Source organism: Macrosteles quadrilineatus, unplaced genomic scaffold, assembly GCF_028750875.1.
Source record: "Macrosteles quadrilineatus isolate MER2022 unplaced genomic scaffold, UCM_ALF_1.0 Scaffold_6__1_contigs__length_79288215, whole genome shotgun sequence".
Classification (NCBI taxonomy): domain Eukaryota; kingdom Metazoa; phylum Arthropoda; class Insecta; order Hemiptera; family Cicadellidae; genus Macrosteles; species Macrosteles quadrilineatus.
Genome location: NW_026542599.1, coordinates 4163229 through 4178204, shown reverse-complemented (window position 1 = coordinate 4178204; position 14976 = coordinate 4163229). Strand labels below are relative to the sequence as shown.

Sequence of the window (14976 nt, the reverse complement as noted above, 5' to 3'; positions counted from 1 at the left end):
TAGCTTTTCCAATTTCCTTTGACTTATTGTCCAATACTTGTTGTGTTACCGGATCAATAAATGACTTGATTCAATTTGTTACAGATTGTGTCCCTGACAGAGCTGATGGCCGGTGTCAAGGCTCCTCCTCGCACTGTCCAGATGTTTCAGCTGACCTGTTGGCCGGACGGACACAGAGTTCCGACGTCAACTAACAGCCTTGTGGAACTGATGAACATGGTGGAGCGCTGGCGGCAACGCACCGACTACGGCCCAGTCGTTGTGGTCTCACAGTAAGTAGCCAATTTGCTTAGTGATAATCTCTATTTAACTATTCTAGGGTGAGGCAATGAGAGCACCACATCTTTCCTTTAGATCTACCACAATACTTCTTTTTAGCCCAACTGGCGAGTGAAGGATGAGTGTAGAACAGAGTGAGATGCCTTGTGTTTCATTAGCCAGGATTATTTAAAGGCCCAATGATCAAGGACAGGGGTCCAGTTTTGAGCCTTCTGTAAGCTACCACAAAGAGGTAACGTACAGAGGAACGATTCAATGGTACATTTGTGCTGTAGGTGTCTAGCACTAGTTACTGATGTCTCGGCCAAAGTCCAACACTGCCCGCTTGCCCACATGTATTACAATGCTGGTGGAAGACTCTGTACTATAGTAATTTCCGCACAGCACTCAATACTTGGCCTCTTCCTTGCTCGTCACAATAAGTATATTTCCAGCACAGCATACTAGAACTGAAAGTACACAGTTGTCCTCTGTACCTTACTTCTCTCTATCCCAGGAACATTTTTTAAAGGCCCAGTTATCAAGAATAGCTGTGTCCATTTTTGAACCATCAAAACATACATTCTAAGAAAGATTGAACCAGTGATTATTCAATTACCTTAACCAATGCAGGTTTTGTCTACTGATTTTTTTTTATTTACCGGAAGTATACTTTATGATGGTTATTTGCAGGGATGGAAGGGGTCGCTGTGGGGTTTACTGTGCTGCCAATGCCTGTATTGAACAAGTCATTCAGCACGGAGAAGTGGACATCTTCCAAGCAGTCAAGACTGTCAGAAGGCACAGACCTCAGCTCATTGAGAATATGGTTAGATGATCAAGTTGTTTTCGCTTATCATATATATCACTACAACTCAAATACGGTACAGGATTTTATTTGATTTATAGTACCAATTCTTTTAACCAATTCTCACAGGACTGGACCAAGTTTAGAAAATGCTTCTTTTTTGGCTATAAGCGCCAGAAGAACTAGGTACTAGGTAAAACTAGGTACTAGTATGAACTAGGTAATGAACTAGGTTACAATCTCAGATAGGTACTTTCTAAATATGCTTTTATTTGTTTGCATCAACGCCGTTGGTATTTCTTAACGTTCTTATAGGAAACAGTATAAACCATGATCTTGTTCCTATCTCGTGTCCACCTTACAATAATGGCATCTGGGTCCGTTACAATCTTGCCTGGAATCGAACCAGCAACCTTCAGATTTGAAGGCGAGCACTATTACCATTTAGCTACCCACAAAATACCAGTATTTAGTTATCAAACTATGAAGTTAAAAATCATTATATTTTGGGTGAGGATGACTTATTCTTAATATGGGACATTTTACATGCCTAAAAGCGTTATTATAAATTAACTTATTGATGTGGTTTTCAGACGGAGTACAAATACTGCTACGACCTCGTACTCCACTATGTGCTGCACTACTTGGACAAGGACTTGAAGGAGAAGAAGTGAGAGTGCGATGTCCAGCACCTCTGGTTTTACCAGTTTGGCCGTGGCGCTGCGTTGCCGCTGACGCCAGAAGATGAAATTGTTGATCTGACCCCGAGCCCAGAAGACGGTCCAGGACCTACCAATGTCGGGAGATACGTCTTGGATCGGCCGAGGTTAAGCCGTCAAGCTCGTGTTGTAGAGGATAACTACGAGCCTTCGCCTCCTCGCACTTTCAGAGCCGACTTTCCTTACGTCGATGAAGCCTGCGACAGTTTAGCAATGTACGACCGAGACAGGCTTTCCAGTAAACACAAGTCTTTTAGTGAATGTGTTTATTCTTATTCGTTTAGTGACGTTGCTGAAACTACTTTTACTGTTCCTGTTGAAATAAATAAAGTCGAGGATCAATCATGCTCAAATGCGCCTTCAAATAGTTCCCAAGAAGCACCTGACGTTCCAGTCGTGGAAAACCTTCGTCCAGAACCCCCCGCAGATGCAGATCCTGTACATGTGAAGGTAGACAGACAGAACTCTGAAGCATTTTGTTACAGTGACCGTTCCGATTACACTCCTACTGAGGAGCTTTATTATTATACAGACTGTCGAGGCTTGTGCAATACTAGTAGTGTCACGGAGGATGAAATATTCTACTCTCAATTAGAAGAAATGACGCTGTCCAACATTTCCGCTTCAGACGATCTCCCTGCTGACACTGAACTCGATCAAAGTACGTTTTGCTGCGATATGTTCTCACCCGGGATTAAAGATGATGCCAGAAGTGTCTTAGGGGACGAGTTGGAAGAGGATTCTAACGGAAGAGATTGTCTCGAGCCTGTGGTCGATGTAGGACAGACTGAGGTTCCCACTTCCCATGTACAGAGCCACTTTTCCGATTGCTTTCCCATTTGAAAAATGTATTTAAGGTCTTTTGCTACTCTGTAAATATTGAATGCTCGTCAAACTTTACAAGACTCATAGTGCAAATTTTCATTTTTAAGCCTTATTTTTACTTAAAACATATGGTAATTGTGTATTAGTGTCTTGCTGATTTCCTGAGTTTTATCTATCATATATATTCATTTTACATTATTTTATATATTCAGCAAATACTAAATATAAAATTAGGCTGACTGTAGTAACTGTAAGTAAAATATAAAAAATAAACAGAAATGGATGAGTTTAATAATTTGATACATCAAATTATACTAAATTTTAAAGTATTTTTCTTATATTTACTAATAAAATATACAATTTTATTCATTATAACTAGACAATTTTGTTTATCAATGTCTATGCAGCAAAGTTTAAAGTACGCATTTCAATATTTGCACAAATTTACAGAGTGGTATCAAAGTCCAAAATAGAGTTAAACTAAATGTAGCGATTTAACTATCGAAAGGCCTTATGAGATTTTATTTTATCCAACAGTAAGTTTTTGGTATGTTTTTATCTTTTATTGTAGAAAAGTTGTTAACTTATAAGTGTAAGTAAATGTATGGTATGTTTTTATCTTGTATTATAGAAAAGTTAAATTTGTTAACCGTCGTAGTTGTATATAAGATGGAATATTTATCTCTATATGAGCCTAGTCTTTCAGGTAGATTAGTAACGTGTGCGTGCTTGTTGGAACGCGCACCGGATCACTGCAGAACACCATATGTACAGGCACGTGCTACCTCTCAGTTTGGAGGTACGTGGTCTCCTCATTTCAGAGGCGCGTGCTTTCCTCATTTCCGTGTTTTCTGTTTAACGTTTTGGTGGCTAGTAACAACAATCCAGGGGTCCACTCATGGCTGTTCCTTGATGCACTGCAAACTGCATAAGCGTGTTTTCCCACACAAATCAAACCGTTGAACATAACATATGTGGATTTGTAGATTGATTGTCTTTAGGCAACGATTGTTTCAAAATTTATAAAATACATCTTTTCACCAATGTCTTGGCCTTAGAGTGGTATTCTCAGGATGATGATATCTTGACTTGATGGTTGATCAAGCACAATTATACGACAACTGTGGGAAGTAAAGTCCTCTTGAATATACATCGAGGCCAAAACGTTGGTCGCCTGAAGACCACAATCTTCAAAACGCAACAATAGAAAATACATTAACATGTGGATCTGTAGATTAGATTCCTAAATTTGTGATCCAAATGAAAAATTCATCATTGTACATTTTTTTTTTCAAATAAAGGTCTTGTTTCATTATTATGTGTGATGTGTTACTCAGATGTGCCTAGATTTTTCTTTGTCACCCCAAAGTACATGTGGAACAAACACTCATGTGAAAGATAAGTTGAAAGAAGAGCACCACTAATTTTAAACTAAGACATAGACTCAACAGTATTAATTGACATGCTCTCTCCAAACAATTTTACTTTCCATTGATTTTAGTTGTTTTAGCAGTTGTTGATGTGTGCTTTAAGAATAAGTACCACTTACTTTTTGGTCAATTTAAGCTTTACTTCTCCGCATAAAAACACAATTAAGTAATGCTGAAGAAAAAAAATATGTGTCCTATGTATCAAATTCCTGGCGTTGCCCCGAAATGTAATGTACACTGAATGTATTGATTGTATGCCAACAAAAGTATGCTAGTATGCAGTGAATCAAGGAGAAGTCATTTTTATTGTATGGTGTCTTAAGTATACTCACTGTAATTTAGTACACGGTGGTGGTAGATGTATAGAGTTATTTTATAGCCATGTTTATATATAAAGTATATCGTATTGTATCTGTCCATATTTGATATTAAACGTCACAGTAATTTTAATATTTTATATTAGATGTCTTAGCTGTTTTTATTCAAATGTCCGTTTTAGCCTTTAACTTACTGGTTGTTTAGTTTTATAGCCTGTCATGTGATTTGTATGGAGTGTTAAAATGGTTAAATGGAATGATTTAGGTAAATGTAACCAACCAAATGTACTAAGTGTAAGCTTTTCTATAAATATATTTTGCCAAGCTTTTGATACTGTGCCCTTTATGATTTGAATGACAATTTCTAGCATTTTATTGATGATTGCATAAATATTAAATGTTTCTCTGAATTATTTTTTTACAAAAAAGACAATTACTGTGAACAAAAAAATGTTCACAGTAATTTGATGCAGTTTTCAAATCTTATGCTTTCAATCCCTGCTTATTTGGAATAATAGGGGTTGGGCAGTTTCAGAAAACGTTGAATTATTGATCGGCGGTTTCAGAGTTTTCAGACGGTAAATTACAGGTCTAGGTTAATTTTTGGGGAAAGTTAAATACTAGAACTTTTATCCAATATATATTTTTAATGATGTGACAAACTTAGTTCAAGTAGTAAAATAATCATATACTAGGTCAATGACATTGAATCAATGGTAATGACATGGCCATCATGAGTTCATCTTCTGCAACACTGTTACAAGAATTGATTTTTTTGTTTTTTCCCAAGCATCCCTGTTAAGAACACCTTCACAGTAATGTACTTTTTTCACTTACAACCTCTGTATTTTCAATTTTGTTCTGAAAGTAATAATTAATGACATTATATAGTTATTTATAATCATTTTGTAATTTTGATATAAAAACTGAGTTAGGATGTTTTTAAGTTGACAAAAAATCAAGCTTAGATAAATTGTTTAAGGTTTTGCGAATTTTCTTATAGGGAAGAAGCTACTTTACCACCATTTCAGTTTAAAGCACAAAAAACTATACATAAAGTGACATGCTGTATATTATGTTCTTTATCTTTTCAGGAGAATTGTTTTGTATGCAGATAAATTATTTCAAAAACAAGGAAGAAGATTCTAATAAAAGATATTGGAGATTGAAATAATTTTCACATCTGCACTACTCGTTAACCATAAGATGTATAAAAACAAATACTATTTTTTATCTTCTCACCATCATAATATTAGTCTATACTACTCCTTTAGAAATACAAGTAGTTATTCACTTACACTGTCTATAGCCAATACATTTTTAAATGCTCAAAGGAAGGATATTTGATCCACCTTTTAATATTTTTGAAGGTGCGGGAATGTGTACATCTTACAAAATGTTTAGAAATTAGGTATTTTGAATTTCAGCTTTTTCTAGTAAGAAATTGCGACAGCTCAGAATTATATGGGACCCAATCCAAAAACTCATCCCTATTTCCCTAAGATATTGTACGGTGCTATAGAAATAGTAAAGTTTAGCAAGTTAACTTAATACAATATGAACAAAAAAATTTAAACAACTGCATTTTATTAGTTATAGAATACATTTTAAACTTCAGGAAATGATTGAGCTTTTAACTTGTATCTTAATGTACAACAAAATGATAAAATACACATCTTATCTTAGCTATGGAAAGCGTTAACCATAATTGACATATTTTTGTTTGAACAAACAGTTATTAATGCTAGACAAGTTATGAACCCAAAAACTATGATGTTGTAGGTTAAGGTTAATCAGATAATCCAAGGTTATATAAATAATATGCTGTAAGATTTCCTACAAACAGGTAATTGTATTTTTAAGTACCATCTCCATTAACTATTATATCTGTATTGTAAAACTTCAATACAAAACCCTATGGAGTTAAACATAAATTGTATATGGTTTTTTGTAGTCGATTCTTTGAGTTCACTTTTCTAATCATATTGTTTTTAAGATATAGGTATAGTTATAATAGTTTGTAAAGCTTTTAAGTGTTGTCCATACTATTTTTTGGAGCAACCAAATTGCCACAATGTTTTGTTTTGTTGGGTAGTTTTTCTCTTTTGTAATAAGTGATAAGATTAAAATTTTAAAATATATGTTGCATTTTTGTTTGAAAATAGAAAGAGGGTTGTTTTCATTTTAATTGTTCAATTGTTTAATTAGTTAAAATGTACTTTTTCAACTTTGAAATTGGCGTTTGTTTAACTCTTTTGAGATTTTCTGTACAGTTTGTAAATTATTTTTTAAACCTGACTATTTTTTTACCAAAAAATATAATAATTTCCTTTTGTGTGCTGAAGACCAGACCCTTGGCTGACTGGTTCAAAGCTGTAACGACAAATTATTGCATGAACCAAACCAAATTGGTTGTGACTTGCTAGGATCAAATTGGCGCAATCACCTACATAGACCTGCATTGCGAATCTTCTAAAATCACAACCAAAGAGATCAAAGCAATGTTCTCTAAACCATTGTACAACATGTATAGTTTGTCCCCCATTAGGGTGATTAAAAATGTTGAGCACACTAGTTGTAAGTTTTCCAAACAAAAATGATTTTAACAAAACAATCTAGTTTGAATGGTGAGATGGGACCACTCATGTGCCTCTTGTAGTACTTAGTGTTCATAGCCTATAGTGTATTGTGGTTGCTCTATGTTAACCTCTTGTGTCATCTCTCTCCATTTGTAAATACATTTATTTATCTTTATACACATGTATCTCGTACCCCTGAGTAAGTGCATTGTGTTAATGTTTGTTTTAAATACAGTATACCGAGCAACTGCATTTTTTCTTTACCCGCTGACAGAGAAAAGGTCCAGAAGAAATAGGGGGATAACCTTGCGCTTTCAGCTCTAGCAGCTAGAAATATACTTGTGACAAGCAAGGAAGAGTCCGAGTGGTGAGCACTGTGCGGAAATTCCTATTGCATACAGAGCACAGGGTCTTCTTCCAATGTGAGTGCTGTAGTACATGAAGGCAAGGGGGTGGAGTTCTGAGTTGGACTTTACCTTAGACACCAGTACTAAGAGTAGTGCTAGACACCACACAAGCTTACCATTGAATGTTTCCTCTGTACCTTTACTTCTCTGTGACCCGCTGAATCCGAACAGTTTGAATTTAGGTTTTAATGTTTTAAACAGGTTAGGTTAGAGTTTGTGTAGCATGGCAAGATAATACAGTCCCTCTTACTTTCAGGTAAGTTAGGTAAGATTAAAGTACTAATCGTAGTAGTGTCGCAGTTAGCTGGGAGCGCGGACCCTTGTGTTTGTGTACTAACCGTCCCCCCTCCCCCTTGCCAAAGCCATGAAGACAGCAGTGTGGGCAGATATTTTTGGAAATGAGCAATAAACCCTCCCCTCTACACCCCTCGCCATAGCGCGGCCGCACGCCCAGGCTAAGCTCTGACTACTGTACTTTGTGTTTTTAAGCTCTTTTTTAACACATATCCACCTATAACATTTTGAGGTGATCAAACAGTAAAAACTGCCAAAAAAACTAAAAAATTAATTGAATAATTCCTTATCTACATAATACAGACAAAAATTCTGTCATAATTTTACAAGTAAGGTGGCAACCCTGGTGAGCATAACAGTAGCAGCCTAAAATAGCATATTCTATCATCTAGCGCAGAGGTTTGTTAGTCTTGGCCAGTCATTGACTGTTTACCACCCTGGCTGTGTTACCAGTAGGCCTATACGTGTTCATTGGGGGGTCTGTGTACCCCCGTGCGCGTAGTAGTGTCTCAGTTTTATTATCGAATTGGTATAAATAGTTTATAACAACTTTATTATTTATAATTTTGATAGTATTGCAAGTTTGCAAAAAAAAAAACGTAGTATCAGTAAAGCAGCAATTCAACCGTATATATAGTCCATACTGATCTAGCTTTCCAGTAAAAAGGCGCGTCTGCCTTGGTAAAAAAGACGCCAAGACCAAATTTAAGAGTGTAAAACCATAGATAAAACATACTTTGTGTTGCTTAGTCTATGGTAAAAACCTTAAAAAAATTGTGTGCCAGGCACAAAATAAATGTAAAATATTTTTGAAGTGTGTTTAAAAGGACCTCTAAACCTGACTCAACTGGACGAGGATGTTAAAAAAACACACATAACCAAAGAAAGTGTTAAATTTATTTTATTTTTTATTCAGTATTTTATACAAACCGGGAAATTTATTAATTCATTAAATATTTACTGCTTACATGGTTTTTTACAAGTAACTGTTGTAAAATTAAAAGTTATATTTGTTTGCAATAAACACATGTTTAACTACGAGTTTCCCCTCTTCAACACCATTATTACATTTCATCATGAAAAAATTAAGGGTCCAAACTACTCGTATTATTTTCAAAATAGTTATAGGATATAGGATCATCACATTTTTACGTAACAAAAATGTACATAACATGTGTAAAGTGATAAAACTAATATGGATATTATGTCTAAAGTTTAAGGAGCTAAATATCACAAACTGTTTTTATATATACCCATTTTTATTTGGGGGTGCACTAGACCCCCGCGCGCGCTCCAGAGTAAAAAAACTAGCGCGCGCGCTTAAGGGTTAACATTGTTTGTATCATAGACAAATAGAACCAATATGCACCTATTTAATCGTCTATTAAAGCCAGTGTCCAAAAATAATGAATAATATTAATATTAATATTAGTATTATTAATAAATAATAATACCTAATAATAAATTTCTATAAATGGATTCGACCAATATCTTAAACTAATTTATTGGTGAAATATGTTATACAAATTGAAAAACATCTCAATAATAGAACAGTAATGTAAAACAAACTGTAAAATGTATTAGACTATTAACTCTATTGCTAAAAGCTTAAACTACTATAGTAGTAGATAGTATTCGAGAAAAACTACAGTTAGTTAGCGCTCCTGTAAATTATAATAGTAAGCGATACTATATTGAAATTGGTCCATTTAAAATCAAGCCACATAGATATTAGCCATAGTTGTATTACTTACTCTGTTTTATTACAATATTTGACATGAGTACCGTCAAATAAATAAGTGAATAGGCCTAGTTAGTTAGAGTAATATCGTTTCCATTACATTACCTATAAAGGCGGGGCTACACACAGCCCCGACCTCAATGATTGTGAAGAGTTTAGTTTTTGCTTTCAATGATTGTGCTCCCCTCGGTAGCCTCGGTTTTTCCTATAGAAAAAAATCTCAGAAAGCCGACAACCCTAGAGACGTTCATATTACCAACATCCTAAAACTCCGACACTTTCAATGCTATAAGATGTCACTTTGTAGAAAATAAGCCATTGACTTGAGTATCCCATATAATAATAGTGTAGAATCTATGGGATATCGACCATCTTTGACCAACGGCTGTTGGGACCACTTTGGGACCAACGAGCATAGTTGGTACTCCTTTATGTTTCCAGTAGATTTTTTTAGGGTTTGCTTTCTGTCTATATATTCTATTGTGAAATGGCGGGAATTAGTGTCCACTCGGATCGGATCGGACGGAGATAAACCAAACCTAACCTCCAATCCAAAGCAGAATCAAAACAATTGTACTAATTAGTTTGTTTGTAGATAATTTTAAAGTTTAGGTAAAGGTTTTCTTTATTTAATAGTTTTGTTTTTAGGTGTAGGTGTAGCCGTGTAGGTTCTAGGTTGTAGAGAATCGATACAGTACAGTAACATTTTAATTAAAACATGGACAACATGGTTAGTCTATGACAGTGTGTGTAACAGTATCATCAACCATCCTGATCGAAGTAAGGACACTAAACTAACTAACTTGTTAACAAAACAGTACGTAATTTTTGTGTAGATTGTAATTTTTTCAAACATGGGTTAGGGTTAGTTGTATTTCTTTGTGTACATACAATATTAACACTCAATGTATTTGGTGATGTACATAACAATTTAGCTTAGGCCCTACCCTACAACTTAATTTTAACTCTTTTGGCAGGAAACTCCTATTTTTAGTTTAAGAGCCTTACGTTTATGTACCTAAATCAGTACAATGTAGGCTAGGCCTAAGTTAGGTTGTATTTGTGTGCAATAGGCTAGGGAAATATGAAATTAAACTGTCTTCGGTAACTTGGGTAAATTTATTTAGGCTGCACTTTAGTTTACGTCCTACACTCATTCGAATGAAATATATGGTTAACTTGTATATAGATTATTCGATATATCGATTATTTCATTCGGTTAGTTATAGGTTAGGTTAAACTAACTAACCAAACTTGAAAAGTACGCTGTTGCACAACGACCAATCCCATGATTTAGAAAGCTTGTAGAAAGACTACGTTTCTTGCAGTTATGTACTGCATTTTTGGACATGATAACTTAAGATTTGGACGTTGTGAAACAGTTGAATAGATAGGCCTATAGTTTATATTGGACGTGTTGAGGCAGCTCAAAAATTACATTTTGGATGCTGTGACACTGACTTATGTCATTGAACATTGTGACATTGGGAAGTCCAATGCAACACTCCAATTTAGCTAGGCCTAGTTTAATAATCTTAAAAGCACAGAATAAATTAGGCTAATATACTTGTTTACCCCCAGATGAAATTCTGAAGATGCAGTCCTAAAGTGGAGGAGGAATTCGGTAGGCCATTAATAACTTAATATGAGTTCCAAACAAATGGATTGTGACGATTTTGAGGTAAGAACAGAGAGCAAGTGAAGGCCAAGGTGGTGGTAATTAAAGCTTTAGACTTCAGACCTTTAAGTAACCCATAGGTAATTAATACTTAATGTTATTTAAGCTTGTTGTTTGTGATAATGCATGGGATTTTTTTTATTGTTATAAACTGCTTGCTTATTCTTGAAAAAAATTTAATCATAGTTACTGCTTAGTTTTGTGTGTTTTCGCTTGGTACCATTATGTACTTACTTAGATTGAAATGGTATCTGTGGGTAGGCTAGTTTTGTGTGGTTAAATTTCCTAATTACTAACAGTAGGATACGCATGATAGTTTTATGACCTGCTGTTAAGTAGACCTAATTCCTAGGCTATGCAGTGAAAGGCTGGGACGTTGCTTTCCAGATTACTAAATAATTATAGGCTAATATGCAAGAGCTGAAATTCATTGCCATAATCCTTAGAGTCATGTGGCGACCAGTTTTGACACACTTAAAAAGTGCCATTGTCAAGCCCTACGATGTAAAGATATTGTTCCTCGTCAGAAAGTCTTCAAACATATAAAAAAATAACAATCACATAGGCCTACACACATTTTTACCAAAAAGGACAGAGCGGACATAGGCCTACCATTAATTATTACAGCACAGCTGCGGGTTCAGGGTGCATGTCTAAACTGTAAACTATGGATTCCTTTTATTTAACCTTTTGTAGGCCTATATAATAGTATTTTATTATTTAATGATTCCTAAGGCAACCCCTTTAAAAATTATTTGCAATTACATTTAAGATAAATATGTTTCGTAACGATACAATTGGCATTGTGAAAATTATTATGTGTTTGCTGTGATTAGTTAGGCTACTGTCTGGTATTTTTGTGTAGTTTATATGCATCTGTCTTTAATTAGAATATTATTTCATGTAGGCTATTTACCGCCATATTCTGGTACAGTATTATATTTTGTCTATTTATTTTGAATATTTTTTAACTTAAAGTTTTGATGTTTTAAGTTTTGTTTTTTGTTAATGAGTCTCTTTGATTTTCTACTGTCATTTGGTTGCAAGTCATAGCATTGCACGTAGTATCGTAGCCCATGCTGTTTTTGTTTTTGGTTTTCATCCCGTTAGATATGCAGGAAAACTTTACAAGCCTTCAGCTTGTTACATGTAGCTTGTTGTATACCAGCCCGTTTAATCACTTGTATAAAATCTCAGGATTAAGTTGACCCAGCTCAAATGATGTACAAAACACTGCACCAGCTGATAGCAGTCGTAGCATCTTTAAGTGTTGCCAACTTATTTTCAACAGTACACGTATTATAAGCCTTATTAAAGCTGTTTTGTGTTATTTGGTTGGAATAGACCTACTATTTAAAGTGCGGCAAATGTAGCCTAAGTAAATGCAGCAATTAGCTCATTTGCTTGCTATAATCAGTACAAGAAAGCCTGCTTTGTCAGGTAACTGTAAGAAAAGTATAATTGCCATTTATAAAAAAACTGGCCCAAGTTAAATTTTTTCCAAAGTGTCTCTTCTACCCTACAATACATAATAACAAGTCTCAAGATCCGTAGGAAAAATTCAAAAGATAGCCTAATAATATTTGTGTAAAAAGTACAAAACTTTCTAAAGTCAATATTTATTAGGTACCGGTAGTTCAATCTCTGACAAATATGTGAATTTTAGGAGGAAGACGATGAGATGATAATGGCCTTGGAAACTATTGAGACACTAAATCAAATGTACCCTGGCAGACAGAAACAGATAGAACTTCTGTACAACTTGCTAGGAACTGTGAGTAGACCTATTTATTACGCTGTATGTTTATGATCCGGATTCTGTTTCATACCCACCGTCTCTGGGGCTGCCCGGGCCTTAAACCATTGGCTAGTCCACAGGTAGATGGAAGGTCAGGAGATACGTTCCATACAGAATATAAGTTGTGATGTTAAAATGTCACCTAGATGTTATATTCCAATTCGAACCGGTAATACAATAAGTGTATCTGATACATCCCATTTTTGCCCTTCCTACTTAACCAGTTTTTACGATGAAGTGTCGTTTCGAAGCCAGCAGAGTGACTTATGGTCACTGATCTAATTTCATTAAGGGCTTCACCCACTTTAGTGTTTGATTTATTTTTAGTTTCAAAAATCCAGTGATGCTGACCAAATGTCTTTATTTCGGTTAAATTGTGAATTGTAAGCTAATTGAATGTTTGATCTTAGTAAGGTAGTTAGTAAACAAAGACAACAAAGTTAATGAAAATGGCTTTTAACACGTTTTATGTGGCCGCTCCAGATTGGGTACGGTGCTTGGCGCCCATAGAGTGTGTCCGTACCCAATCGGGAACGCTCGGCAATACATTTTGTATATCTTTGTTTTTGCTCTAGCGTCGGTCAAAGGTGGACCTACCACGTTACCGTACTTAGTGTGTGACTTGCTTTTTGGTTGTGGTGTAGGTTGGCAGTAAATTTCCTAGTAAAGTCCCCGTCTGGCAAGCTTAAAAATCAACTTGTTGTCCCCTCTTTCTTCCTCCAATTGGCAATACAATGGGACCGACTATGTTCCAAGTAGTGCAGCTATCTGTGGGTGTTTTAGCAAACTACATCGACTCTCATTGTAAAGCGTATTTGCTATTCGTCAGACTGAAATTCAAAAGCCAATCACTTGTTCGACACTGCGGGCTGCGCCACACTGAAGCTACGCCTGCTATTTGATGAGCCGCAGCGAATGTGTTAAATATTCAGAGGCTACTTTTATTGAAATTCTAACCTAATTGAGGTAACTTAGGTAAATCACTCAATAAGGCACTGTATATCTTCCATAATCAACAAATTAATTTTTTTGTAAATTATTAAGTTTTGTTTACCTAATAACTGTCTTAAACAAGCAACACTTTTTAAAGTAAAAGGTTAAATTTCATTGTGCGTTTGGTTTCTATAACAAGTTTTGAACTCTACTAATGCATGTGCACTTTGCACTTAAGCCCTCTTGTTAGCAATTAAATTCATAATCGTTATTAATGACAGCCTTAATTGACAAAGCATGATAACCACAACAGTATTCATTCTCGTACATAACATTGTATGTTGGATTTTGTTCAAATACTTGCTTTTTCATTTGTCGTAGGCTGGTGACCCTCTACCAGAGTGTATTTACATCTACGGAGACACAGCTACTGGCAAAACACAAGTGGTTCAAGCTTTGCTTAACCTAGCTTCGCTGCAGTTTGCGTTCGTCAACTGCATCGAGTGCTACACACCTCGTCTGCTATTAGAGCCTATCTTGGACGGCCTGCTAGGTGAGTGAAATAAGTCAAACTGAGCTTAATTTGCCAATTGGTATTTTCACTCGAGTCTTGAGAGAAAAAAATGGAAGTATTTTTTGTTATATCAGATCTATTTTTGTTCTTGGTGTCTACCCTGTTGGCATTTTTACTTAAGGATTTAATGGAAAAGTACTTAAAATGCTGAAGCGTTACAAGAGAAAGTATTTAAAATGCTCTTAGGAAAAGCTGTATAAAACTAAACACAAACAATTAGTAAAAGAACATAAGTAACAAGAACAGAATAAAAACATATTTGATGCAATCTTTTATCACGGCGGAGCACTCTACAAAATATGTCATTAAACACCATCATCTTTACTTGCAATGGCAACAAAATTGTCATCGTCTCCCGCGATTGCAGAGACATCATTAAGCCTATCGTCACCCGTCATATAATCAAGGCAAAATTGTAAACTCATAATACTAGTAAAAAACTGTGTGTATTGTTACGTTTTTACTATATAAATTTTAATAGGCCTAATCCATTTTATAGCTCCTAGACTGCTATGCCAAAATTGGCTTCCTTAAGTCTGTAGTCCCAATAGCGGCTAGGGTGAACTTCACATGAAAGTTTCCCAGTAGTTGACAAGGCAGTGCTGGGACAGAAAA

General features: G+C 35.3%; 2 protein-coding genes across 4 annotated transcripts in view; both read left to right on the top strand.

Annotated features, from left to right (window-relative positions):
* Positions 1–1782, top strand: part of LOC128997672 (receptor-type tyrosine-protein phosphatase kappa-like) — a 186640-nt gene extending 184858 nt beyond the window's left edge. Inside the window, exons 14-16 of the mRNA XM_054423318.1 lie at positions 85–272; positions 952–1087; positions 1660–1782. Of these exons, the coding sequence (XP_054279293.1) occupies positions 85–272; positions 952–1087; positions 1660–1740 (405 nt within the window). The 3' untranslated portion in view covers positions 1741–1782. The remainder of the gene's footprint in view (positions 1–84; positions 273–951; positions 1088–1659) is intronic.
* An 8231-nt stretch (positions 1783–10013) lies between these two features.
* The window catches only part of LOC128997303 (origin recognition complex subunit 5-like), a 30415-nt gene continuing 25452 nt past the window's right edge, over positions 10014–14976 (top strand). The window contains exons 1-4 of one of the 3 annotated variants that reach the window (XM_054422932.1): positions 10032–10158; positions 10960–11059; positions 12723–12830; positions 14169–14340. In XM_054422932.1, the coding sequence (XP_054278907.1) occupies positions 11024–11059; positions 12723–12830; positions 14169–14340 (316 nt within the window). In that variant the 5' untranslated portion in view covers positions 10032–10158; positions 10960–11023. Of the gene's footprint in view, positions 10159–10959; positions 11137–12722; positions 12831–14168; positions 14341–14976 lie in introns of those variants that run through there. The other 2 variants (XM_054422931.1, XM_054422933.1) reach the window with 2 other exon arrangements.